The sequence below is a fragment of the Oryctolagus cuniculus genome, chromosome 19 (assembly GCF_964237555.1).
Source record: "Oryctolagus cuniculus chromosome 19, mOryCun1.1, whole genome shotgun sequence".
Classification (NCBI taxonomy): domain Eukaryota; kingdom Metazoa; phylum Chordata; class Mammalia; order Lagomorpha; family Leporidae; genus Oryctolagus; species Oryctolagus cuniculus.
The window spans coordinates 61,044,371-61,072,295 of NC_091450.1; the positions used below are offsets into that span (position 1 = coordinate 61,044,371).

At 50.2% G+C, this 27,925-nt stretch overlaps 1 protein-coding gene across 1 annotated transcript in view; it reads right to left on the bottom strand.

The window, feature by feature from the left end:
- LOC103347041 (trafficking protein particle complex subunit 9) overlaps window positions 1-27,925 on the bottom strand; it is a 225,767-nt gene that overhangs the window by 166,224 nt on the left and 31,618 nt on the right. Inside the window, exon 7 of the mRNA XM_070063804.1 lies at window positions 11,669-11,821. Within this exon, the coding sequence (XP_069919905.1) occupies window positions 11,669-11,821 (153 nt within the window). The remainder of the gene's footprint in view (window positions 1-11,668; window positions 11,822-27,925) is intronic.

Consider the following 27,925-nt stretch of genomic DNA (forward strand, 5'->3'; position numbering starts at 1 on the left):
TGTGTGCCTATGTGTGCACATATGTGTGCCTCTGTGTACCATGCATGTGTATGCAAGTGTCAGTGCCTGTATGTATGCCAGTGTGTGTGTGCAGTGTCTTCCTCTGTAAATGCCATGTGCATATGTGTGCCTGTGTGTCCACATATGTGTCTGTGTGAGCATGCACTGTGTGCATGCCTATGTGAGCCTGCAAGTGTGCATGCCTGTTTGTGTCATGAATATGCCTGTGAGTGTGAGTGTGAGTGTGTGTCTCTCTATGTGCCATGTGCATGTGTGTGCCTGTGTCATGTGTGTCCACATATGTGGCTATGTGAGTACACACTGTGTGCATACCTGTGTGGTCATGTGTGTCCCTGTGAGTGTGCATGCCTGTGTACACCATGAGTACACCTGTGAGTGAGAGTGTGTGCGGTTTGTGCGAGTATGGGTTCACAGTGCTGGCTTCTCTCTCCAGCCCCCTTTTGAGCTTTTTGTCCACCTTGCTTCCATGCCTTCTTCCTGCTTCTCCTTCTTCCCTCAACCTGCCTCTGCTCCACAACTCCTCACAACACAAAAGGCGCCAACAAGAAATGCTAGAACTCAAAGTTCTTCACAATGTTACATATCTCTTATCTAACCTTTTCTATATGGAAGATTGACATTCTGAAAGGTTGCATACATAATTTGCCCAAAGTTGCAAAACTAACAAATGACACAATCAAAATAAAAATCCAAGGATCCCCATTAAAGCACCTAAGGAACGCACAGAAAGTTATTTTTAAATCCCAAGTGGGGAAGATCTTACTCAGAAACAAGAGGTAAAAATTTTTAAATACCGCCGGCAGCGTGGCTCACTAGGCTAATCCTCCGCCTAGCGGCACCGGCATCCCCTGAGGGTCCGAACTGCTCTGCAGCAGGAGAAGCAGACCTTAAATAACTTAACCAGTAAAGGCAGCTGTACAATAGCTTCGGAATCACGTGCCCCCTTTCCACCTAACCCTAGTGCCTTCCCTGGGTTCCAGTTTCTGGTCAGAAGAGAGAGGCAGGGGCCTGCGCTGTGGTGTAGTGGGTGACGCCATCACCTGCAGTGCCAGCATCCCATATGGACACCAATTCCAGTCCTGGCTGTTCCACTTCCCATCCAACTCTCTGCTGTGGACTGGGAAACAGTAGAAGATGGCTCAAGTCCTCGGGCCCACGCATCCGCATGGGAGACCAGGAGGAGGCTCCTGGCTCTGGATCAGCACAGCTCCGGCTATTGCAGCCATTTGGGGAGTGAACCAGTAGATGACCTCTCCCACTCTCTCTGCCTCTGCCTCTCTATAACTCTGCTTTGCAAATAAATGAATAAATCTAAAAGAAAGAAAGGAAGGAAGAAAGGAAAGGGAAGCAGTACTATGTTCCACTTCAAGACTAAGTCCCTAATGAATCCAAACACAACAATTTCCACCAGCTTTTGTCTCACAGGGTAATTATGGAATAAGCAGCTTGGCAAAAGCTTTCGCAAAACAGAGCCAATCATTTCTCAAAATGTGTTCTAAAATTTTTTCTTGACCTTTAGCTTATGGTAGCTTAGACAAGTATCTTAAAAGCATTTCTAGTCAGCCATTTGTGGTAAATTGTGAGCAAGATTACTTTAGCCAAAGAAGTTTATTTCCATCCCTCTCTCCTAACTCAGAAGTAGCATCTGAGCAGGTTTATTCAGTTCAAGCTTTCCAGAGTAACGTGTCTCTGGATAGTTTCTGAACATTAGAAGATCTCAGCTGCAAAGGAGAAGCTTTGTCCTTAAGGGGTATGAACGACCCAGCACGCTACTACACGGGAGGTGCAAGGGCTGATGCTGGCCTGCACACCGCCTTCCCCACCGCTCTATGGAAATAAAGCACTGAGTGCACACAGCATTTTTTGAAAACCTCTGACAGACAAAACATTGTTGAGAGCATTCCATGCTATGAAGGGCCAGGTATGTGCCCGCACAGTAGAAAGTGTTTCACACAGAGGTCGGCATTATGGTGTAGTGGTAAAAACTACTGCCTGTGACGCCAGCATCCTATATGGGCACCAGCTGGAGTCCTGGCTGCTCCACTTCCAATTTAATTCCCATCTAATGCACCTGGGAAAAACAGTGGACGATGGCCCAAGTACTTGGGCACTCACACACATGGAAGGAGACCTGGAAATGCTCCTGGCCCAGCCCCAGCCAATGTAGACATCTGGGGGAATGAACCAGCAGAAGGAAGATATATCTCTCTGTGTGTCTCTCTTTCTCTCTCCTCCCCTTGTCTCTCTGTAACTGACTTTAAAATGAATAAAGGAAGGAAGGAAGGGAGGGAGGAAGGAAGGGAGGGAGGGAGGGAGGGAGGGAAAGGAGTTTCACACAAATCCAAATACAATAAGAGAGAACACATGTCATAAGAGTTTCCATTCAGCCTCACATCGTGAGTGCAAATAGGGAGAGGGGCTCTTCTAGGATGAAGACAGCTGAGAAAAGGAAGAAAAGTGACTCTGGTGAACGGAAGGTACACCTCGGCCTGACAAGGCTCTTTCATGAAAAACCCACAGAGCGCTAACATCACACCCAATGCCAGGAACCTGAAATTGTCCTCCTAGACCAGGACACAGACATGCACTTTCGCTCTCATTCCTCCCGACAACACTCACAGGCCTAGAGCAGGGAGGCTGGGCCCTCGAAAAGCAAACAGACAAGAACACAAGGCCGTTCCGGGAGGAGACCCAGCCACCTCTGCTCTCACACAGCTGCACGCACCCTGGGGACCCTTCCAGACCGTCTGCACTGCAAGACCGCAACTCCACCCGCACCTTCATGACCCAAGAGCAACAGGCATGCCTGCAGCCAAGACCCCCAGCGGGACACTGCAACACCCGACTGTCACTCACCTCCAAGGGGGGGGGGTGTGCCGGCAAGACAGAGGTCCACAAGGCCGTTGCTTCCCGAAGGAGCAGAAGAATAGAAACGCGCCTGGGAAATGGCGCTGCAGCCTCAGACATGCAGCCTCTCCTGATGCCGGCCTGACCCGGGGGCCGCTGGGTCTCCCTCAGGCTCAGGCTCGGCCAGCAGCGTCGAAGAAGGCTCCTCTCCTCAGGGCTTGCACGGGCTCTCGGGCAGGAGTAGATGTGGCGCTGACTCCCAACGGAGCACTGCGGGGCAGTCGGCGCCAGGCGTGCCAGTGCACTTCCTGGTCACAGCGCCAGGCGCAGACGCACTCCCCACAGGCCATCACCATGCCACCCCAGGACGCATCCATCTGCACACTGCTGCATCCAGCGTCTGCAGCCCCAGGGCCGCTTCCAGTCCCGCCTCTCCAGGCGGTAACCCAGGGACACGGAACCTGAGAGCCCACGTTCTCTGGACCCCACCTCCATGTCTCATGGGAGTCCTAATTGGAGCTCCTGCCTCCTGACTCCTGCCTCCTGCCTCCTGCCTCCTGGCTTCTGCCTGGCCCAGCGCTGGCCATTCATTGGAGCCACTTGGGGAGAGAGGCAGTACAGGGGGCCTCGCCAGCACTCTCTCGCACTCTCTCTCTCTCTGAGTGATCGTCCATGTGGAGGTTCACCCCCGAGATGGCTACAAAGGCCGGGACTGGGACAGAAGCTAGTGTCTGAAGCAGAAGCCAGGGACTTCAGCCGCTGCTCCATTCTGGGTTCAGGGGCCTAAGTCCTAGGGTCGTCTCCTTCTGCTTTCCCAGGCCTGTTAGCAGACAGCTGGATCCCACGGTGAACGGCTTCCGGGAGGGTCAGCACTGTGAGGTAGCCAGCGGGTAAAGCCAAGGCCCGCAGTGACGCCACCCCATATGGGCGTGGGTTTGAGTACGGCTGCTCCACTTCTGATGCAGCTCTCTGCTGGGGTCTGGGAAGGCAGCAGAAGACACCCAAGTCCTTGTGCCTCTGCACCCATGAGGAGATCCCGGCGAGGCTCCTGGCTCCTGGCTTCAGATACTCTCAGCTCTGCCCATTGCAGCCAATTGGGTAGTGGACCAGCAGCTGGAAGACTTCTCTCCAAACACACACACACACTCCCTCCACCCCTCCCTCCCTCCCTCAAGTCCCCTCTGTGTGTAACTCTTATGTCAAATAAATAAATATGATCTGCAAGAAAAGTAAAAAAAAAATTAAAAAAGGAAACCATAGCTATAAATAGAAAACCACATCAAGGCCAACTCCTAGAGTTTCTTTTTGTTTTTAGAAATTGGTATTATTTACGTTACCTACCCTATTAACCCAGAATTTGAAAAAGGGTTTAACTGGGTCTTAGAAAAGATTTTGGTACCCAGTCATTCTCTTCTTCCTTACAAACATTCCGCGTGGCATTTTCTCTGACTTGCGCATGAGGAACTCTTTGGAATGTACTTATTCAGACACGCACGTACCCACGCACACAAGGACGTGAAACACCTGGGATCTACAGAGTTCTCCACGGGACACAGGCCTGCTTCCCAGTCACCGCCCTCCACAGTCTAGCCCTGCCTTTAAAGTATGGATCATGTTGGACACAGGCCAAATCGTGTCTCCCACAAAGCAAGAGAGAATACAGAAAGGTAGCACCGGAGGTCACTGCTGACATTTGCTCCGTGCACATTCATTATCATGTTGCTACTTTTTCTCTCATTCCTCAATGTTAGATACAAATTGGGAGGGAGGAAGTCCAACTATCCCTATTTGCAGATGACATGATTCTCTATATAGGAGATCCTAAAGACTCCACTGAGAGACTATCGAAACTCAGAGTAGGGTGTGGCAAAGTGGCAGGAGAGAAAATCAGCAGCCTATTTGTATACACAGACAATGTCATGGCTGAGAAAGGACTTCAAAGACCAATCCTGCTCACATAGCTACAAAGAAAATAAAAGAGCTTGGACTAAATTTAACCAAGGATGCTCAATATCTGAGAATCACAAAAGATTAAACAAGGAAATGGAAGAGGACACCAAACAACAGCAACAACAACAACAACAACATATTGAGAAGCTTCTGCACTGCCAAGGAGACACTCAGCAAAATGAAGAGGCAAACTAACGGCTGCAAAGCATGCAGCTGATAAAGAATCAACTACCAGAAACTTTCAAGAAGCTCGACAACAGCAAAACAATCCACCCACTCAAGAAATGGGCAAGGGACTTCAACAAGCAAACCATTTCAAGAAAGGGAATCTTCATGGCCAACAAACACATGCAAACATGCTCAGGATCACTAGCCATCAGGGAAATGCAAATCGATGTTACAATGGCCTTGAGGATGTGAGGGAAAAGGCAACCTAATCCACTGCTGGTGGGAATGTGAACTGGTATCACCACTGTGGAAGACAGTATGGAGATAAGTCAGAAATCTGGAAACAGACGTAGCGTATGAGCCAGCCACTCCAGCTCTGGGAATGTACCCAAGGGAAATGAAATCAGCATACAAAAAAGAGTTCTCTCTGCCCCCATATTTACTACAGCTCAATTCACAAGAGCAAAGATATGCCATCGGCCAAAATGCCGATCACCTCAAGACTGAATAAAGACATTATGGGCTATGGACACCATGCATGCGTCTGCAGACTGCAGAGCCTGGCTATTGTGCATCCTACTGCAATAAGCATAGGCCTGTGAAAGCCTCTCTGGCTACACAATGATTGCGTTTCCTTCAATATGTTCCCAGCAGTGGGTACACCCATTCAGTTTCTCATGTCGACAGGACCAATTTCACATGAGAAATTGTATTGCTCTACAGGTATATATTACAGAATACAGACATCGGATCCATAAACCCATTTTTGCCTTCAAACACTAGAACAGCAAAGTAAATCTTAAGAAACTGGAAGGAGGAAAATGATGCAAATGGAAAGCAACCCAACAGCATAGAAAATATCACAAAAGACATTCACTGAGACCAAAATACAGTTCTTGAAAACTCAGTGAAACTGACAAACGAGGAAACAGGGGGAAAAAGGAGAACAGACTCAAATGACTTGACAACAGAAATGGCAGAGAGGACATCACTACCAGCCTTGCCAAAATAATAAACCGAAAACACTAGGGAAAAACCAGGCACGGGGATTTGGTCAAGCTAGATAGAGTGGCTTGATTCTCAGACAGACGCAAACCACTAAAACTGAATACAGTAAAAAAAGAAACCCTGAATATACTTATAATTTGAAAAGAGACTGTAGTAGCAGGGAAACCGAAACAAACAAAAAACATGGAGAACATGACGGAAAGTCCAGGACCAGATGTCTACACAGGTGAGAACTCCCAAGGAAAAGATAATTAAAATCCGTGATTCACAAACCCTTCCAAATAGGAGATGAAGAGGAAAAGCCTTCCATTTGATTCCCTCATACCAGCATTATCCCAACATCCCAAACAAGCACATTATAAAGAAAATGGCATATATATATATATCCGTCGTGAATGTGTCATATGCCTCAACAAAATATGACTAGACGCCATCCAGAAGCACAACCAAAGCTTAGCACATTGTGCGCAACTGAGAGTTACTCTGGAAATGCAAGGATGCCTACCATACAAAATCAATCTGTCCCAGAACAGAAGTGCAGCATGGCCGAAGTCCTTGGGCCCCTGTACCCACCTGTGATACCAGGATGAAGCTCCTGGTTTCCTATCAGAGGACACCAAACAACAACAGCAACAACAACAACAACACCAAATTGAGAATCTTCTGCACTGCCAAAGAGACACTCAGCAAAATGTAGAGGTCAACTAACAGTTGCAAAGCATGCATCTTTGGCCGTGTGGCCATCTGGGGAGTGAACCAGTGGATGGATGATCTCTCTCTCTCTCTGTCTCTACCTCTCTCTGTAACTCTGACTTTCAAATAAATAAGATAAATCTTTTAAAAAAAAAGGACAGTGCATGGCACTGGATTGTCCTTTCTCTTCTATCTTTAAGCAAGAGCAGTCTTTCTAACTGTTTCTATCAAGCATTGACTGAAAACCTGTATCTACCTTACAGAGTTGGTGCGAGAGGGCACCTAACAACGTCCAGCACCAGGGACTCCCCCCATGCCTCCACAGCATCCAGCAGCCTGCTCTCTGCTGTACTTGTTGGTGGGACAGTGAACAGGAATCACAGGAAGAAAGAGCCCAGCACAACTTCCTACTGCAAAACAAACAGCAACACCTCATTCCAGAAGCCTGAGTTCGTGTGAGTCCTTGCCAAGGGGCAAACGGGGCCCACAGTTAAATGGAGTTAACTCCCCAGTTAAATGCTTCTGAGAGGGGCAGACTGAGAGCCACCGCAGGGTCAGCTCCCGCTTGCAGGAGGCCACAGATGACCCTCTGCCCCCGAGCCTGAAGCTTTCCCTAGACGAGGGCTTCACGGTGGCCTCGTGACTGCACAGGTGGAACTGCAAGTGATAATTCACAGCCTGCACCAAAATCCCCATGGTCCTTGGGTGTCCACCTTGCTCTCCCATGACCCTGGCCTGTTCTGCCTTTTTCTGTGCAAACATCAGCATTGCGCTTCTGTTAACCATGATCAGCAAGGGGGGCATCACACACACACACACACACACACACACACACACATGTCCTGTCCCACATAGGTGTGTGGCTCCCTCATTGCATTTACAAACCACAGGGTATCCAAAATGCTAGTTCTAATTTTCTTTTATTTCAAAAGCCAGAGGAAGGTGTTCCCACATGTGAGCCACAAACTGCCACTTCGTTCTCCACTTAGGATGGCAGAGGGAATGCCTGAGCCTCTCCCATGACAGACACCAAGGCAAGGACACCACCAAGCAGGTCAGTATCGAACACTGAAGGTGCCACCAAAACCCACAGAGCTCAGATGTCCACTGGAAGCTTGTATGCTGTTCCTAGGCAACGACATTACACGTGGTACTGCCCCCTGCTGCTCACAAATAAACCCCACTGGGAGTCTGACTGCTGAGCCTGCCCAGGACCCCGGCCCTGGGCACCACTCATTATGCCCAACTCCCTTCTGGGGGAGAACTCAGGATCTGTTTACCCACTGCCCACTGAGAGGAACACGCAGTGCAGAGGCACAGAGCACCGCACAAACCGAGAAAATCCACCGCATCTGATGCTTGAAGCCTGGTAAGACATCCCCTTGACTTTCTCCACTGCTAACGCACCCAGTGCTAAGCCTGCTTGTGAACAACATAAAGAAATTGTTTTCTTAAGCACCAGCACAAGCCGAAGGAACTTCCTGATGGTTCATCAAACACTGCAGAGAGACAGCAAATTCTATGCAGGCTGCCATGGACTGAACTGTCTGTCCCTCTAAAATCCAGGTGCTGAGGCCCTGGACCCCAAGGTGAGGGCATGAGGAGGCGAGGACTTTGGGAGGTGGCCGGGGTGGCTAAGCTCAGGAGGGTGGGGTCTCCCCCTGATAAGAAGAGGTAGAAACACCAGAGTTCCCCTCGGCCTCCTCCAAGTGAGGACACAGTGAGCGGGAAACACACTCTGCCAGCACCGTGGTCTCGGCCTTCCCAGTCTCCAGACATGAGAAAGCAATTTCTGCTGCCTGAGCCACTTGTCCTGTGGTGCTTTGCTCCAGCAGCCCCAGCCGCCCCAGCCGCCCAACACAGAGTAGCAGGAGAGAACCCAACAAGCTCCCTGTTACAGGAAAGCAAATGGAATGGCCGTGCAGGGAGCTGAGCCAGAGACGCGCGGATGAGAACTCTGAGATCTTCAACAACTCCCCAGAGAAGCTGGGGGGAATTCTGAGGGGGACATGCTCACAAGAAAGAACAGGAACACAACTTCAGAACCCACACACTCAGGGGAGAAGCAGGAGAAAGAGGACCTGTTCATGATCCACACCACAAGACACAAAGCCCTTTGCCTGTCACGGCCAAAACGCTGGGAACACAGGACAGAACGAGACAGGGTCCTTGTGCCACGCACCTTCTAAAGGATGGCATCTGGCCTAGTGCTTAGGACACCCATGTCACACATCAGGGCTCAGGCTCCTGACTCCAGCTTCCTGCCAGGGCAGACCCTGGGAAGCAGTGGTGATGGCTCGAATAACTGGGTTCTTGCCACCAATGTCAGATACCTGGATTTAGTTCCTAATTCCTAGTTTCAGCCCTGGGGCCATTTTGGGCACTGTAGGAGTGAACTAGAAAATGGGAGATCCCTCTGCTCTCTCCCTTTCTCTCCCTTTCCCCCCCCCTCTCTCTCTCTCAAACTCCTTTGCCTTTCAAATAAGATGAAAATAAATTAAAATTAAATGCCTGTGATAGTGGTTTGTGCTACAGACTTGATATCTATATATGTACACATTCACACATACATAAACACATATCCCAGTAAGTAAATAAATTCTTAACCATAAGACCCAAAACTCTAAAATGACTAGAGGAATGCAGAGGGAAAGGTCCATGGCATTGATCTGAGCAGTAATTTCTTGGATGTGACCCCAAAGGCATGGGCGGCAAAATCAAAAAATAGACATATGAGATTGCATACAAGAAAATCCTTCTCCAAGCAAAGGAAACAAGCAACAGAGTAGAGAACTGACACACACACTGAGAGAATATTTGAAATCATTTATCAGGTGAGGGGCTACTATCTTAATACAAAGAACTCCAATGAAGCAGTAACAAGAAAACATCCCCTGAATGGACACTTCTTGAAAGAAGACATACAAGTAACCATCTCCAATTATCAGAGAAATTAAATTTAATTTAGTTTAATTTTAATTTAATTAAATAATAATTTAAATTTAAATTTAAATAAATTTAATTTAATTAAAATCGCAGCAGAGAGGCCAGTGTTGTGACACTGTGGGTAAGCTGCCACCTGAGATGCTACATCCCACATGGGCACTGGTTTTTGTCCCACTCGCTTCCCTTCCGATCCAGCTCTCTGCTAATGAGCTGGGAAAAGCAGTGGAGGACGGCCCACGTGTTTGTGCCCCTGCATCCAGGAGCTCCTGGCTCCTGGCTTCGGCCTGGCACAGCTTGGCCATTGCGGCCATCTGGGGAGCAAACCACCAGATGAAAGAGCCCTCTCTCTGTCCCTCCCTCTCTCTTCCAACTCTAACTTTCAAATAAACACATAAATCTTTAAAATAGATAAATAAAAATAAAACCATATAAGACAGCAGGCCACTACATCAGACTGGCTATTACCAAAAGACCCAGGCCACAGGTGCAGAAAAAGGGATCTAGCACACTTCTCAGGGGAACGTCAGTCAGTACAGCATTTTGAAAACAAGCACGGAGGGTCCCTAAAAGCTAAAAACAACTCAAGCTCTCCCACAACCCCACCAGCCCACATCCGGATTTATGTACATGTGCATGTAAGGTGTATATGTGCATGTATGTAATGTGTGTATGTGCATGTGTGTGATATCTGTGTGTGACATGTATGTGTGTGATATGCATGTGTATATGTGTGTGATATATACAAGAATACATATATGTATATAGCAGAGCCATGTCTTCACTTACATGTCCACTGCAGCACTGCTCAAGACAGCCAAGACAATGGAAATGCATGAATGCCCCTTGGCAGGTGAACGGACAAGGAACAGCAGCTGCAACACACCCAGGAATACCCAGACCCAAAACACCCACAGGAGGGTCTGTCATTTACAGCATGTTCATGGAGATGAAAGTCACGCACTGTATACGAGGACTCTAAAGTCCTTAAAACACAGGATTGAAATGTTCTTACTGGGGCTGGTGTTACAGCACAGGTGGTTAAGTCACCGCCGGTGTCCCCAGCACCCCATGTGACCACCAGTTCATGTCTTGGCTACTCCACTTCTGATCCAGTTCTCTGCTAACATGCCTGGAAAAGGAGCAGGAGATGGCCCAAGCTTGGGCCCCTGACACACACACTGGAAACCTAGATGGTTTTCCAGGTTCCTGACTTCTGCCAGGCACAGTCCCAGCCATTGTGGCTACTTGGGGAGTGAACCAGCAGATGGAAAATCTTTCTTCTCTCCCTGTGTGTTTGTGTGTGTGTGTGTGCATGCACATGTGTCCCTGTGTGTCTCCCTCATCCCACACCCATAACTGCCCTTCAAGTAAACAAATAAATCTTAAAAAAATAAAAGGAAGGGGAAGAAATACCAGAGAGCTGATCTGTCTCCACCCCATGAGAACACAGCAAGAAGATGGCCTCCCTCACCAGGACCCAACCATGCTAGCACCTGGGTCAGACTTGCAATGCTGAGAACTGTCAGAAAATCAATGTCTGTGGTCAGGCCAGGCCAGGTGTGGGGTTTGTTACAGTAGCTTGAGCTGACTAACACACCCCCAAGGCCTCCAGAAAAGCATGTGACAACCTGACACAGCTAACCTGTGAACTCACGTCCCCACGCGGCCAGGCCTGGTGCTGCAGCAGATACAATTCCCATTGCACCCAGCTCCGTCTCCTTACTGGCATCACCAGATGGGAGAACTCCATCATCACCACTGTGTGTTCCACCAACACAGCAGGTACACTTGGGGGAAAAATCACAGCATTCCACTCCCTTAGGACAACCACCTAGCACATCAGGACAAGATGGTCAAGAGTGGGAATTGAGAAACTGTCTCTATAATGTGCCTGCAGTAAGCCACGCTGCTAACCAAGTGCAGGGGCAAGGTCTCGGTTGAGCGAGTCACATGACCGGTGGTGGGTGCCACAGAGAGCTGACTACAACACACACCTGGGAGCAGGTGAGCTCTCAGAAATCAGGGAGCCACTTACCATCACTCAGGTCCTGCAAGGGACCCTCCTGGCAGGAGAAGTCCAGGTTCACTTTGATGGTGACAGTGAAGGTGGCTGCTCGCCCAGGCTGCAGGGGGAACTGGGCAAGGGTTTCTTCCAGCTTCCAGCTCAGGAAGTTGCCATACAGTTTCTCTGCAATGATAACAACAATAGTGATGTTGATGGTGATGGCAGAGCAGAGGCACAATGAGACTGACACCAACCCGGCTGAGAAATTCTGGCACACGCCCAAAAACAAAGGTGAGAACCATTCAAGATGTCAGAGAGCAAAGTCCTAGGAAAAGCCCTGAATCACAAGAGGCCATAAGGCACAAAGAGGAGGGAGAATGCGTCACACCCAGGCACAGACCCAAGGCCAGGCCACCATCCCTCCTGGGGAGCCACGGGATCTGCAAACGAAATGAAGGCCTGTGGCTCTGGCAAGTGAAGCTAAGTGTCTCCACCATGAACATTTTCTGTATTGTACTGCTGTGAGGGAAACAGACCCATGTTAAGCAGGGACACTGCTTCAGAGAAAGGAATCCAGAATTAGAAACACACAGCTAAGAGCAGAGCCTCAGGCAGGGCCAGCGAGGAAGCGGCCTTGGGCCTGGAGCACCATGCAGAATGGTAAATCCTGAGCTGCGGTTTGTCTGCAGACAGCATGGGGGCGACGGCCACTGCATCGGGGGCTGGTGCAGAAGCTGTGCACGGTGACCTCTGCAGAGAACAGGGCGGGGGGCATCATCATTGCATCGGGGGCTGGTGCAGAGGTTGCACACGGTGACCTCTGCAGAGAATGGAGCGGAGTCATCATCACTCACAGCAAGGCACCCTATGGAAGGACAGGAAGAGACACAGGGGACACCCAGTGTGGCCTGGGAAGCGGCCATCCCTCCTTCATTAGTAACTGGGAGTGAGATGTGAGACATCCAACCAGGGCCCAGTATTCTCTGCAGCCAGCACACCTGGGAAAACTGACAACCTCCAATGGCTGTGCCACAAGGTCCGCTTCCAACTCTGCTCCACTGAGAAGCTCCCAGCCCCACTGCCCTCCTGCTCACAGGGGCAAGCACAGATGCCGCACAGCCCTGAGCAGTGAGGTCCAGTGTTCCGTCAGCCAGCAGAATGACACAGACACACTGAGCATATGCAGGGTGGGTCAGTCATGGCTCCTGGGCAGTGCACTGCAGAGCCTAGGGTCCAGGTATGCAGCACGAGAAAACCTTCCCAGAGAGACTTGAGGGGAGGAAGAGAAGCCAGCGATGGTTAGTAGGAGGAGGATTCTGGTCCTGTGCTGTGTCCAGCACGATCTTGGCATGTGGCACAGCTTAACAGATGTCACACTCAAAACCGCCTTCACACACTGGCTTTGTGGTCTGTCTCCTGTGTAGCCGCAGCACGTGGGGACTTCAGACATTCACAGCAGCTATCCTTGGTGGGCAAGGCACTGCCCTAGCCCACAAAGATCGTTGAAGCCTGTGTGTGTTCCTACTCTCCAGTCTGCACCGCAACCCTGAGGTCCAAACTACCCCGGGACACCTGCTCTGGGTGCCGTAGCAGCTCCAGACGGAAGTTATGCCATTCCTCCCGCACCACGGATGGGACCGAGACCCTCCAGCAACCCAGGAAGTCTATAAAGATATTACATGGATTTTAATGAACTCCACTTTTTTGTTTTTTAGCTCGGTCAATCCATTCAGGAATGGAATGGATAAGAGATGCCAGGTGACAGAGAGCCAAGTGGACCCTGCTTACTAGGGCCAGTTCCAAGGCCCCAAGAACACTGGAAATACAAGCTGACTGCCTCCATGGCCTGTGCATGAGCCACACCAGCAGCCACCCCCTTCCTAAGCACAGCCCATGTCAGACAAGACACCAAGGCCTTGCAAAACCTCACCTCCCAACATCCTCTCCAAGCTGTTTCTAGAGCACAGTCTGTAAATGGCAGCCACTGTGTCAGCTGCCCGGTTCACACAGCCAGGGATGGGCAGGAAGCATGGGCAGGCTCTGAGAGAGCGCTCCTGCAGCAGGAGGAGCGCACACACTGAGGGGCCTCGGGAGGGCACTCTGGCCCACATGCTGCCAGCTCTCCTCCACCAGCACAGCCTGCTGCCTCTGTGGAGAGGGCCAGGCCCACTGTCTCCACAGAGTTGTCCCACTTGTCCTCCACAGCCCCACTCATGGGCTGCGTTCCTGTGGGCCTTGTCCCCCACACACATACACACAACCCTTCCATGCCCTGACAAGTAGGATACTATATCCAAGGGACTCATTCTCCTACCAATCAATCAATCAATGGATGGCACCAGCACCCAACACTGAGACCCAGCACCTGCCTGGAGAGAGGCAGGCACCATGAGGGTTAGGAGCACCAGCTTCAGGACAGGGCATCTCTCCTCACCTGCCAGCCCTGGCTGCATGTCCTAAGTGAGCCACCAAACATCTGTGTCTGTCAGTTTAGCCATCTGTAAGATGGGCTGTAGTGCCAGGTCAACAAGGTAATAGAAGCCAAGTGCTTAGAACACAGCATGGGCCGGTGTCGCGGCTCACTAGGCTAATCCTCCGCCTAGCGGCGCCGGCACACCAGGTTCTAGTCCCGGTTGGGGCGCCGGATTCTGTCCCGGTTGCCCCTCTTCCAGGCCAGCTCTCTGATGTGGCCAGGGAGTGCAGTGGAGGATGGCCCAGGTGGTTGGGCCTGCACCCCATGGGAGACCAGGAAAAGCACCTGGCTCCTGGCTCCTGCCATCGGATCTGCGCAGTGCGCCGGCCGCAGCGCGCCGGCCGCAGCGGCCATTGGAGGGTGAACCAACGGCAAAGGAAGACCTTTCTCTCTGTCTCTCTCTCTCACTGTCCACTCTGCCTGTCAAAAAAAAGAAAAAAAAGAACACAGCATGGACTAGAACAGCACTTGGGCAGTGTTAATGATTCCTCCCATGCCTCAAAAACCCCTCCCTCCTTGTCCTAAGTGAGTAGTCCCTCCCCAGGGCCGTGTGAGGATGAGCTAGCCCTGCAGAGTGTGGGACCCCGGCCCAGCAGTCAGCAGGCGCACTCTAACACTAGCTGCCACCAGATTTCTGCCCCTCCAGCCATGAACAGGACCTGGCATGGGGAAGCAGACAAAAGTGACAATAGCGTGGGCCAAGTCACAGTGTTCGGTTTATAATTCGGTTTATAATTAGAACAGATGGAAACGAGTTACACGGAAAAAAAAAAAAAAAAACAGGATGCCAGACTGAACGTACAATGTAATTTCAAATGCATGAAAGTACTCAAGTAGAAAAAATGAAAACATATCTATACACTAATATTAGTTTGCTTGGAGTCATGGGATCAAGGGTAATTTCAAATGGTTTTGTATTTTTTAAATTTTCTGCAATGAGCTTTTATCATGCTTTTATAAAGAAATACACACAAGGATACTTCAAGAAGTTCACAGAAAATAGAATTAAAGGGTAAGTTTATTTTGATGCCAAAAAAGATTAAAATGCTTGCATATGAGGGACCTTCAAATCATTCATGAGAAATGTACATTATGAATAAAGCATGCATGGATTTCAAAAATGTTTGGCACCAAATAAATTACTTTTAGTTCTGTTCTTCCATGAGCTTTGGGAAGTCCCATTGAGCCTGCATACACACACACACACACACACACACACACACATATTTGTATAAATCTGTGCTAATAGCTCTCTAAGTCTAGGCCCCTGCCCCCCTAACCTGGTTTCATGCAGGGAGAAGCCTGTGGGTCCTGGCTGAACATCCACATGCAAGACCAACCACACCAAGGCCTGTGGCCCACCTGACAGAGAGGTGGGTTCTGAGCCAATGCACATGCCTTCATGGTGCCCCACGCTGTGGCAGGGCAGTAATGTTTCCTGATGACAGGGGCAGCAAATCACAGGGACTATGTGTCCCCAAGTCCCAGGCTCGTCTCAGCCAGCTGAATAAACTTCCCTGGGGCAGCGGATTAACTCTGTGGCAGCCATGTGCATTGGCAGGCAATCAGATGCCTACAAAGAATTTGGCCAGGCTAAGGAAAAACTAGCCCACCCACACTAATTAGGTGAGCTCTGCCTCTCCATGCCACTACTGTGCTCACTTGGCAAGGCAGGGACCATCCGGAGGGACCATCCAGCAGGAACAGCCCCAGGCAAGCAGGGCAGGAATTGGAGCAACTGCCTAGTTAGCAGCTTCCCAACAGAGATGCTCCATCCCAAGTCATAAAAGAACCGATTACAGCACAGAGATTTACAGCAATTTGCCCAAAGCCAAGCAGCTGGTAAGTCATGGAACCAGGAGTCAGCGCTTGCATGGCAATGGCCTCCTCCCACCTATCTGAGGCCCTGACCAGAGCCAGAGTGAACTCCAAAGTGGAGGTTTCGTACAAGGGAACTTCATGGAAGGCATGCAGAAAACAACACGGAACACCCGAGTATGGGAGCTCTGGCATCTGCCCACCTGAGTGTGAAGCCCAGCTTTGCCCTTCAGCAGCTCTCGGGACAGGTAGGGCTGCAAGTCCTCTGTCAGCCAAGATGACCTGTCCTCAGAGGAGGTGGTAGCAGAGTCAGCATGATGGTAACATGAAGCAATGCGAAGACTTAGCATAGCAACGTGGCACCCAGAAACTGCTGGGATGATGGATGAGAGAGCCCGAGCCCCAGTGAGGTTTGCTTCTCACATTCCACACTGCCCATTTCACTCGTGCAAGGAGCATTCATTGCACAGCCACTGAGGAGCCTCATGGCAAGCATGAGGCAAGGTTCTGAGGACAAAGAGACCAGGAAGATGTGACCCCTGCCCTCAAGAGGGGTCAGGGGAGAGGTCTCTGACTGCACAGCGGAAGCTGCCAACATACACCAGATGGAGATGAGGCTCCCATGAATCTGAGTAATGTGTAAATATCACCACCACTGCATCATAGAGAACGGGGACAGTAACTGCCTGCTGAATTCACTGCCCACATCTGGGGGCCCAGAACTAAAGGAAGACTCATTGCCCAGTGGCTTGAACTGCTGGGTCCCAGACTTGGCAGCTGCCCATCTAGCCTATCAGAAGTCCATAACTAGAGGGGCGGAGGGCTACATGTTACAACCAGCTACAGCACTCTCCTCGCCTGTCCAGAGGGCTTTTCCTTCCTCAAAAGTGCTTCACTGGAGAGATGAACTCTGGGACTGAGGCCACAGAGCCCTAGGGGCAGAGGGAATGAGAGGTGGTGGTGTATGGCGGAGAAGGGAGGTGCGAGGAACATAAACCCTGACTGTTGCTGACCTGCAGGAGGCACCTGCCAACCACAACCCCAAAGGAAGTGCAGGAGCAGGTGGCAAATGTGGGCTCAGTGCTAAGTGCTGTCACCAAAACACCAAGAGCCAGGCAGCTGGTGTCTGTGCGTGTTCCCCTGAGCAGGTACCTGCTAAGATCGGTGTATCTATTTTCTCCCTGACTTCTGCATGGGCTCTGCTCCCCATCCCATCTTAGGAAGGGCACCAAGTCCACATGGCATCTGGCACTCTGCTGTCCAACCCTGACCACAACCCTGTGAAACGATACCATTCTTTCAAGTGTAATTTTTTTTTTGACAGGCAGAGTGGACAGTGAGAGAGAGAGAGAGAGAAAGGTCTTCCTTTTACCGTTGGTTCACCCTCCAATGGCCGCTGCGGCAGGTGCACTGCACTGATCCGAAGCCAGGAGCCAGGTGCTTCTCCTGATGTCCCATGCAGGTGCAGGGCCCAAGGACTTGGGCCATCCTCCACTGCACTCCTGGGCCACAGCAGAGAGCTGACCTGGAAGAGGAGCAACCGGGACAGAATCTGGCGCCCTAACCAGGACTAGAACCCGGTGTGCCAGCGCCACTGGTGGAGGATTAGCCTATTGAGCTGCAGTGCCGGCCTGAAGTGTTATTCTTTACACGAGTGTGGTACACCGAGATCCCGGGATAACCGCCTGGGAATCTGGCAGCCAGTGGTCTCCGAGCTGCAGGGCCAGGCATCCTGCATTCTCCTGCCCTTCTGCCCTGCTCACTTAGGTCCCATCTGTACTCCCAACCAGCGGAACTTAGCAAGCCCCACAGTGTGCGCCTAAAGGCCTTCCACTTTCTTTTGAGATCAAACTTCTCCATCATGACCCTGGTAAGAAAGCCACTGCCATCTGGCACACAGTGGGCCAGCAGGATGGAGGGCTCTTAGTCACGCAGGAGTTTCCAGGTCCTTCTGGGAGGCATTCTCAGAAATCCACTCACTGTGGCAAGTGGTGCAGAGCAGGAAAACACAGAATGTATAACAAGAGCTCTATTCCATTAGGTGAGTGGATCTGACTCCTACACCCCACCACAAGACCCAGCAGTGTTTATGTGCTAAGCACATGCCTAGTGTGGCGACTGGCATGTAAACGTGGTGCACACATGTTCAACTGTTGCCAAGTGAGGTGAGCATCTCTGCAACAGAGGACAAGCAGAACATGTGAGGCTGCAGAGGTGGAATTCATTCCACTGGATGGGGAAGCTAAGCATTCGGGAGGGGACACGTGGCCTGGGCTGCAGAGAGGACAGAACTGGGCATGCACAGAGGACAGCCAGGAATGAGTGGAGCCCAGCAAGCATGAGTGCAGAGGCCATGGAGCCTAGTGGCACAGAGGTGGGTCCAACTCATCCTGCAGTCTCCAGGGCACAGGCATCACCAGCAGTGGGAGGCACTCACTGTGGGCTCACCCAGCAAAAGATGAACAGCTGATGGCAAAGGACAGACACCCAGACAGGCAGAGGCAGCAATGGCGGGGAAGGGGAGTGGAGCACCTAACCCCTCCCTGGACAGCCCCACCCTGTCTCTCTGCTTGCACAGGACATGCTTCACCCGCCCCTGTCCAGCTTTGGTACCACATCCTCAGCCCCATGAGGACACAGATCACAGTCCCTGAAGCACAGTGGGCACCAGGGGAGAACAGAGGGAGAAATGTGGGCAGGGAGCCTCTGAATGTAGGTTAAGAAACTGAGTAGAGGAAAACGATTTTAAAATGTTCAAGAAAGGTGGGGGCCGACACTGTGGCATGGCAGGTTAAGCCTCCACCAGTGACATCAGTATCTCATATGGGCACCTGTTCGAATCCCAGCTGTTCCACTTCTAATTCAGCTCCCTGCTGATGGACTGGCAAAGCAGCAAAGGATGGCCCAAGTGCTTAGGTCCCTGCCACCCATGTGGGAGACCCAGAAGAAGCAGCTGGCTCCTGGCTTCAGTTTGGTTCAGTTCTGGCCGTCGTGACCCTCTGGAGAGTGAACCAGCAGATGAAATATTTCTCTCTCTCTCTCTCTCTCTGTCTCTCTCAGTCTCTCTAACTCTGCCTTTCAAATAAATAAAATTAAATAAATATATTTAAAAGAGTTCAAGGGGCCGGCCCTGTGGCATAGTGGGTAAAGTTGTTGCCTGCAGTGCAGGCATCCCATATGGCCACCAGTTCAAGTCCTGGCTGCTCCTCTGCCAATCCAGCTCCCTGCTAATGCACCTGGGAAAGCAGCAGAGGATGGCCTACATGCTTGGGCCCCTGCACAACATTGGAAACCTGCATGGAGTTCCATATTCCTGGCTTCAACCTGGCCAAGCCCTGGCCATTACAGCCATTTGGGGAGTGAACCAGCATATGATCTCTTTCTTTGTCTTTCCCCTCTCTTTGAAACTCAGCCATTAAAGTAAATAAGTGAAATTCTTTGTAAGATAGATAGATGATAGATAGATAGATAGAAAGACAGATCAATCTGACCTGAATATCTCTGATGTCTCCCAGGCACCAGCAGACCAGGGCAGCAAACCTCAGCTCTTGTCCCCACTCACAGGGATGGTGACACAGCAGTCACTCTTCAGACACTCTGGGGAATTACTCATTCTGGAATTACTGCACGAGGGGAAGACTAGATCCCGGTGAGTATCCAGGAGGCACATTAAGCCCCCAGCAGTCAAATCGCTCAAGCCAAGTCAGGCAGCTGGTCACTAGCAGACAACCCAGCAACAGCAACATCCAGGAGAGGGAAAGCAAACCCTGAGGAATCTGAGGAGTGTAAGGGGCCGGGCCGTCCCCCATACACGTGCGGCAGGAGCAGAGCATGGGAAGAGGTGTGAAAACTGCTGGCACAAGGCCAGAATGTCAGTGACGCTCCAGGGCTCACACCTGGAGGCCAGCATGAGGACACTCAGACACCGAACACTCTGCTTATGTTGTAGGAAACTCTGTGCCTTAAGTGATGTGTGCAAGTCACAGACAGTGCCACACTCAGGGACCATCTAATGCCAAACAACCAAAGCCTTTATGGCCAAGACACAGCACACAGCAGTGGGCAGGGCCAGTGAGCTGTCTCTGTGGCTGCAGTATCACAGAAAGCTACACAGCTCAGACACCAGATTCAAGACCAGGCCCTGCCTCGCAGGCGGCCCTTCCTGTTTGTTTCTTCTCTGTATTTCTGTGCTATCAGACAGAATGAAGAAGGCAGCCTCTCAAAATCCCACAGAGGGACGTGCAGCCAGAGGAAAAAGGAGAAACAGAAGTCAACTGTGGGGCACTCGTCACTCATTCTCCCCCTGAAAAAAGTGGTGTCAGCATCTTAACACCGAGTAGCACTGGATGATGAGGCAGGGACCGCTCAGCTCTGCCTGTGGTTGCTGGCTTCTCCCTGCGCCTGGGCTGAGCTCCAGCATCCGTGGGAAAAGACACAGCCCAAGAAGCTCGGCCCAGTCAAAACCTGCATGAATCTTCAATCACGCTGGCATGGAGTCAGCACTTCTTGTTGAAGAAAAAAGACATCCAGGATTGTGTGTGGGTGTGGCTACATATGTGCATGTGTCTGCCTGTGTGCACACCCTCGCACACGTGGATGACAGGTCATTTGTTGGAAAGCTTAAACAAACAGTAGACTTTTCTGAATCTGGGACTATTTAAGCAAGAGTGAGTATTGACATCTTCCCAAGTCTACAAAGGATGACTTGTTGCTGGTGAATTATAAGTAAAGGGTTAAATCACTAGACAATCCTGGTCCTGAAACGCAGTGGAGTGTAACAGCTCATCTCCCTGGAAGGAATGTGTACATGCGAGGACAAAAGACTCCACTAAGACAGTATTGAAACTCAGAGTAGAGTGTGGTAAACTGGCAGCAGAGAACATCAGCAGCCTATTTGTATACACAGACAATGTCATGGCTGAGAAAGGACTTCAAAGACCAATCCCGTTCACATAGCTACAAAGAAAATAAAAGAGCTTGGAATCAACTTAACCAAGGATGTTCAATATCTGCGAATCACAAAAGATTAAAGAATGAAATAGAAGAGGACACCAAAAAAAAAAAAATGAGAAGCTTATGCACTGCCAAAGAGACACTCAGCAAAGTGAAGAGGCAAACTAATAGTTGCAAAGCACACAACTGATAAAGAATAAACTACCAGACACTTTCAAGAAACTCAACACCAGGAAAACAAAACATCAAGAAATGGGCAAAGGAATTCAACAGGTAAATATTTCAAGGAAGGAAATCTCAACGGCCAACAAACGCATGCAGAAATGCTCAGGATCACTAGCCATCAGGGAAATGCAAATTGATACTACAACAGCCTTGAGGATGTGGGGGAAGAGGCACCCTAATCCACTGCAGGTCAGATTATAAACTGGTATCGCCACTGTGGAAGACAGTATGGAGATAAGTCAGAAATTTGAATACAGACGTACCATATGAGCCAGCCATTCCACCTAAGGTATAAACGCAAGGGAAATGAAATCAGCATACAAAAAGTTATCTATGCCCCCATATTTACTACAGCTCAATCCACAAGAGCAAAGATATGCAATCAGTCAACACGCCCATCACCTGAAGACTGAATAAAGCCATTATGGGAATGGACACCATCCATGATTATACAGAGTGCATAGCCTGCCTATTGTGCATCCTACTGCAATCAGCACAGGCCTGGGAAAGCCTCTCTGTCTACACAATGACTTCTTTCCTTCAATATGTTCCCAGTAGTGGGCACATCCATATAGTTTTCCATGTTGACAGGACTAATCTCACGTGAGAAATTGTATTGCTATACAGGTATATATTACAGAATACAGACATCGGATCCATAAACCCAATTTTACCTACCTTAAAACACTAGAACATCAAAGTATATCTTAAGAAACTGGAAGGAGGAAAAAGATTCAAATGGAAATCAACCCAAAAGCACAGAAAATATCACAACAGACATTCGGTGAGACCAAACTAGAGTGCCTGAAAACTCAGTCAACTTGACAAAACGTTTATCCACAGGAAACAGAGGAAAAAGGAGAACAGACTCAAGTGACTTGACAACAGAAATAACAGAGAGGACATCGCTACCAACCTTGCAAAAATAATAATCCAAAACCACTAGGGAAAAACCAAGGCACGGGGATTTGGTCAACCTAGATAGAGTGGCTTGATTCTCAGAAAGACCCAAGCCACTAAAACTGAATACAGTAAAACAAGAAACCCTGAATACACTTATAATTTCCAAAGACACTGTAGTAGCAGGGAAGCTGAAACAAACAAACCAAACAGACATGAACAAAGTCCAGGACCAGATAGATGGCTCCATTGGTGAGAACTCCCAAGGAAAAGATAATTAAAATCCGTGATTCACAAACCCTTCCAAATAGGAGATGAAGAGGAAAAGCCTTCCATTTCATTCCATCAGAGCAGCATTTTCCCAACATCCCAAACAAGCACATATCATCAAGAAAATGGCACACACATATCCGTCGTGAATGTGTCACATGCCTCAACAAAATATGACCAGAAGCCACCCAGAAGCACAACCAAAGCTTAGCACACTGTGCATAACAGAGAGTTACTCCGGGAATGCAAGGACCACTACCATACAAAATCAATCAATCCCAGAACAGAATACACATGGGGAAAGCCCACAAAGTATGCCAATAGACACAGAAAACCTATTTCACAAAAACGTCCACGACTTTTGCGAAACTGAAAAACGAATCATGAAATTAGGAACAAAAGGTACACCTCGGCCTGACAAGGCTCTTTCATGAAAAACCCACAGAGCGCTAACATCACACCCAATGCCAGGAACCCGAAACTGTCCTCCTAGACCAGGACACAGACATGCACTTTCGCTCTCCTTCCTCCCGACAACACTCACAGGTCTAGAGCAGGGAGGCTGGGCCCTCCAAAAGCAGACAGACAAGAACACAAGGCCGTTCCGGGAGGAGACCCAGCCACCTCTGCTCTCGCACAGCTGCTCGCACCCTGGGGACCCTTCAGACCGTCCGCACTGCACGACCGCGACTCCACCCGCACCTTCAAGACCCAAGAGCAACAGGCACGCCTGCAGCCAGGACGCCCAGCAGGAAACCGCAACAGCTGCGCATCACTCACCTCCAAGGGGGCCCAGTCTGCTCGGGGCACAGAGGTCCGTGAGGGCCGTTGCTTCCCGAAGGGGCCAAAGAAGAGCAATGCACCTGGGAAACGGTGCGGCAGCCTCGCACATACAGCCTCTCTGATGCTGGCCTGACCCTGGGGTTGCTGGGTCTCCCTCAAGCTCAGCCAGCTGCGTCGAGGACGGCTCCTCTCCGTGTGGCTTGTGCAGGCTTCGGGCAGAAGCAGATGCGGCGCTGACTCCCAGCGGAGCACCGCGGGGCAGTCGGAGCCAAGCGTGTGGGTGCACTTCCGGGTCATAGCACCAGGCGCAGGCGCACTCCACATGGGCTGTCACCATGGCACCCCAGGACGCTTCTGCACACTGCTGCATCCAGCGTCCTAAGCCCCAGGGCCGCTTCCAGTCCCGCCTCTCCAGGCGGTGACCCAGGGACACAGATGCTGATGGCCCAGGTTCTCTGGACCCCACTTCCATGCCTTGTGGGAGTCCTCAATGGACCTCCTGCCTCCTGCCTCCTGCCTGGCCCAGCACTGGCCGTTCATTGCAGCCGCTTGGGGAGAGCAGTGCAGGGGGCATCGCCAGCTCGCGCGCTCTCTCTCTGAGTGATCGTCCATCTGGGGGTTCACCCCTGAGGTGGCTACAAAGGCCAGGACTAGGACAGAAGCCAGGGGCTGAAGCAGAAGCCAGGGAATTTACCCGGCGCTCCATTCTGGGTTCAGGGGCCTAAGTCCTTAGGCCGTCTCCCTGTCTCCCTCTGCTTTCCCAGGCCTGTTAGCAGACAGCTGAATCCCACGGCAAACGGCTTCCGGGAGGGTCGGCACTGTGAGGGAGCAGGTAAAGCACTGCCACAGTGCCGCCACCCCATAAGGGCGCCGGTTCGAGTACGGCTGCTCCACTTCCGATGCAGCTCTCTGCTGGGGTCTGGGAAGGCAGCAGAAGACACCCAAGTCCTTGTGCCTCTGCACCCATGCGGAGATCACGGCGAGGCTCCTGGTGCCTGGCTTCAGATACTCTCAGCTACGCCCATTGCAGCTAATTAGCTAATGGACCAGCCGAGGAAAGACTTTCTCTCTCTCTCTCTCTCTCTCTCTCACTCACTCTCGCTCTCTCTTTCTCTGCCTCCCTCCCTCCCTCTCATCTCCTCTGTGTGTTACTCTCAATGTCAAAGAAATAAATAAGATCTTCAAGAAAAGTAAAGCAATTAAAAAAGGAAGACATAGCTATAAATAAAATACCACATTAACGCCAACTACTAGAGTTTTTTTAGAATTGGTATTATATGCATTACCTACCCTATTAACCTAGAATTTGAAAGAGTTTAACTGGGTCTTAGAAAGGATTTTGGTACCCAGTCATTCTCTTCTTCCTTACAAACATTCCGCGTGGCATCATCTCTGACTTGCGCATGAGGAAATCTTCGGAATGTACTTATTCAGACACTTACGTACCCACGCACACAAGCACTTGAAACACCTGGGATTTACAGAGTTCTCCACAGAACACAGGTCTGCTTCCACTCACCGCCCTCCACAGTGTAGCCCTGCCTTTAAAGTATGGATCATGTTGGAAATAGACCAAATCGTGTGTTTCACAAAGAAAAATAGAATACTGAAAGATAGCGTTTGAGGTCCCCTGGCTTTTTTTTTTTTTTTTTTTTTTGACAGGCAGAGTGGAAAGTGAGAGAGAGAGAGATAGAGAGAAAAGTCTTCCTTTTCCGTTGGTTCACTCTGCTGATCTGAAGCCAGGAGCCAGGTGCTTCTCCTGCTCTTCCATGTGGGTGTAGTGCCCAAAGACTTGAGCCACCTTCCACTGCATTCCTGGGCCACAGCAGAGAGCTGGACTGGAAGAGCAGCAACCGGGACTGAATCCAGCACCCCAACTGGGACTAGAACCCAGGGTGCCGGCGCCACAGGCTAGGATTAGCCAAGCGAGCTGCGGCGCGGGTCGCAGTTAGTTACCTTCTAAAATACATGCAAATGCACTGTACGGGATCATTACTGAAGGTATAGTAATGTAAAATGTTTTTAAGTTAGTAAACCTCTATCCTGTCAAAAATAACTTCCTAATTCATTTGTCATCAATTTAACACATGATGAATTAAGTGTATTTCAAATAAACACTGACAAAATTAAATATTTTTGTTGCATTTTTCTCTTATATTAAATTGATGTAACTTTTCACTTTTTGTGAAAATCCGGCGCCCAGACTGGGAGTAGGACCCAGGGTGCCGGCGATGTAGGCCGAGGATTAGCCTAGTGAGCCATGGCGCCCGCCGGTCCCCTGGCTTTTAATGGGAGCCTAATTCACCATCTCCTCTGTTCAATTCTCTGTCATTTCCTCCTGAATTTGCTGTTTTGAGTCAAGGGTGCTACCATCTTCTTAGTCTTGGAAGTCTCTGCAAACTCTATGTGCCTGCTGTGTCCTGTGTCCATGTGAGTTGATCTCACCTTGGCCCCTCCTGCCTGGCGTGTCCTTTGTCCACAGGTGAGTTGATCTTACCTGGGCCCCAGGTGCATGGCATGTCCTATGTCCATATGAGCTGATCTCACCTGGGCCAGTTCTTCCCCTTCGCACTGTCATGGCCCTGGTGCAGATCTCAGGTCCCTCCTGCTCTGCAAGCTGCAGCACCCTCTCAATGTCATGCCCCGTCCCCTGGCTTGGCTCTTTCCAGCCTACTTGTCACAGGGTAGGGAGAGTTTGCGCCTTCTGCTTAGCTCGGGAACCTGTTGGCTGGCCTTGTGTACCCTGTGAAGTCTTGGCTTTATCTCAAGGAAACTCACAGTTTGCTTCAAGCCATCTTTTTAGCCTGGTTTCACACTTTCCCCATCTACATAATATATATTTGGTTTACTGGGCATTTTTGGTTCTTGGAGCCCATCATGCAGTTTGGTGCTGTTCCTGCCGGAGCAGAAGCTCTGTGCTACTCCTTTCCCCAGCTCCCCTGTTGTTAAGAAGTCAGGCGATTCTTCCTCCTCTCCTTTTGATTACCTGGCTGAGATCTCAATGAGATCATTTAGCTAGGCTCCTAGTGTCCCTTAGCTAGCTGATCTCTCCCTGTGTTGTGAACTCCTGGGGACAGGGATCCTGCTGTCTTTCTTTCCCTGTAAGTTGGGCAGTCTGTGTGGAGCTGAACAATTTCACATTGTCTTTTCTGAAGGTTTAGTAACCCAGGCAGAGTGAGATCCAGGAGTTAGAGGACTGATGTTTCTCTTCAAGAGATGGAATCTCGCTGAGTGGTGTCAGGGAGGGTCTTCCTCACAGGATGATGGCTGCTTAGGCAGTGTCTGCGTGCTGGGGGGAGAGGAGTGAAATCTGGGCACGTGGGGGAGGAGTGGCAGACCCCCGACGTGGGGTGAGTCTCTGAGCCCTGGCTTCCTAATCTGTGGAGAAGGGATGGCAGTGACTGTGTGTGTCCCGAGTTTGCACTGCCCAGGATACCTGTCGCTGCTGCCACGGTCATCTCAGGTCTAGCAATGTCCTGCATTCAAACCAAGGCACCTTGCAGCTTCTGTCCACCTCTGACCTTTTATGGTGCTGGGTTCTGTACCCAGAGGGAGGGTTGTAGCAGACCCCGAGTTTTCTTTGTTAAAGCTTTTTGAAAATTCAAGTTGAAGCATTTAAAAAATTTTGTTTATTTATATAAGAGGCTGAGTGACAAAAAAGAGAGAGAAATCTTCCATCCAGTGGTTTACTCCCCAAATGCCTGCAACAGCCAGGGCTGGGCCAGGCCAAAGTTAGGAGCCCAGAGTTCCTTGCAGGTGTCCCATGTGGGTGGCAGGGACACAAGCACTTGAGCCATCACCTGCTGCCTCCCATGGTGCTCGTGAGCAGGAAACTAGATCTGTAGCATGGAGCAACCAAGAATTGAACCAGACTCGCCAGTGTGGGATGTGGGTGTCCTAAGCTGCAGACTAACCTGCTGCACCTCAGTGCCTGCCACAGTTGAAAGCATTTCAGTGATAAATTTTAGCTTACAAATTTTGTATGTTCCTTTTAGAAATCTTGAAAAATATAAATGGATAGTAAAAAAATAATTCCTCATCCTGCATCCTAACTGTGCATAGACAGGCACACTTAACATTCTATGTGTTTATTTAGTACTGTTTATTCTTTTTAAAAATTGGATTGATTTTAAAAATGGAATTTATTGGCCGGCACCACAGCTCACGTGGATAATCTGCCTGCCTGCAGCAACGGCACCCCAGGTTCTAGTCATGTTTGGGGTGCCGGATTCTGTCCTGGTTGCACCTCTTCCAGTCCAGCTCTCTGCTGTGGCCCAGGAGGGCAATGGGGGATGGCCCAAGTGCTTGGGCCCTGCACCTGCATGGGAGACCAGGAGGAAGCATCTGGCTCCTGCCAGAGCAGCCGTAGCAGCCATTTAGGGGGTGAACTAATGGAAGCAAGACCTTTCTCTCTATCTCTCCCTCTCTCACTGTCTAATTCTGCCTGTTAAAAAAATAATAAAAAATTTTGCCGGTGCCACGGCTCACTAGGCTAATCCTCAACCTAGCGGCGCCAGCACACCGGGTTCTAGTCCCGGTCGGGGCGCCGGATTCTGTCCCGGTTGCCCCTCTTCCAGGCCAGCTCTCTGCTGTGGCCAGGGAGTGCAGTGGAGGATAGCCCAGGTGCTTGGGCCCTGCACCCCATGGGAGACCAGGAAAAGCACCTGGCTCCTGGCTCCTGCCATCGGATCAGCGTGGTGCGCCAGCTGCAGCGCGCTGGCCGCGGCGGCCATTGGAGGGTGAACCAATGGCAAAGGAAGACCTTTCTCTCTCTGTCTCTCTCTCTCACTGTCCACTCTGCCTGTCAAAAAAATAAATAAAAAAATAAAAATAAAAAAAAATAATAAAAAATTTTACAAAATTGA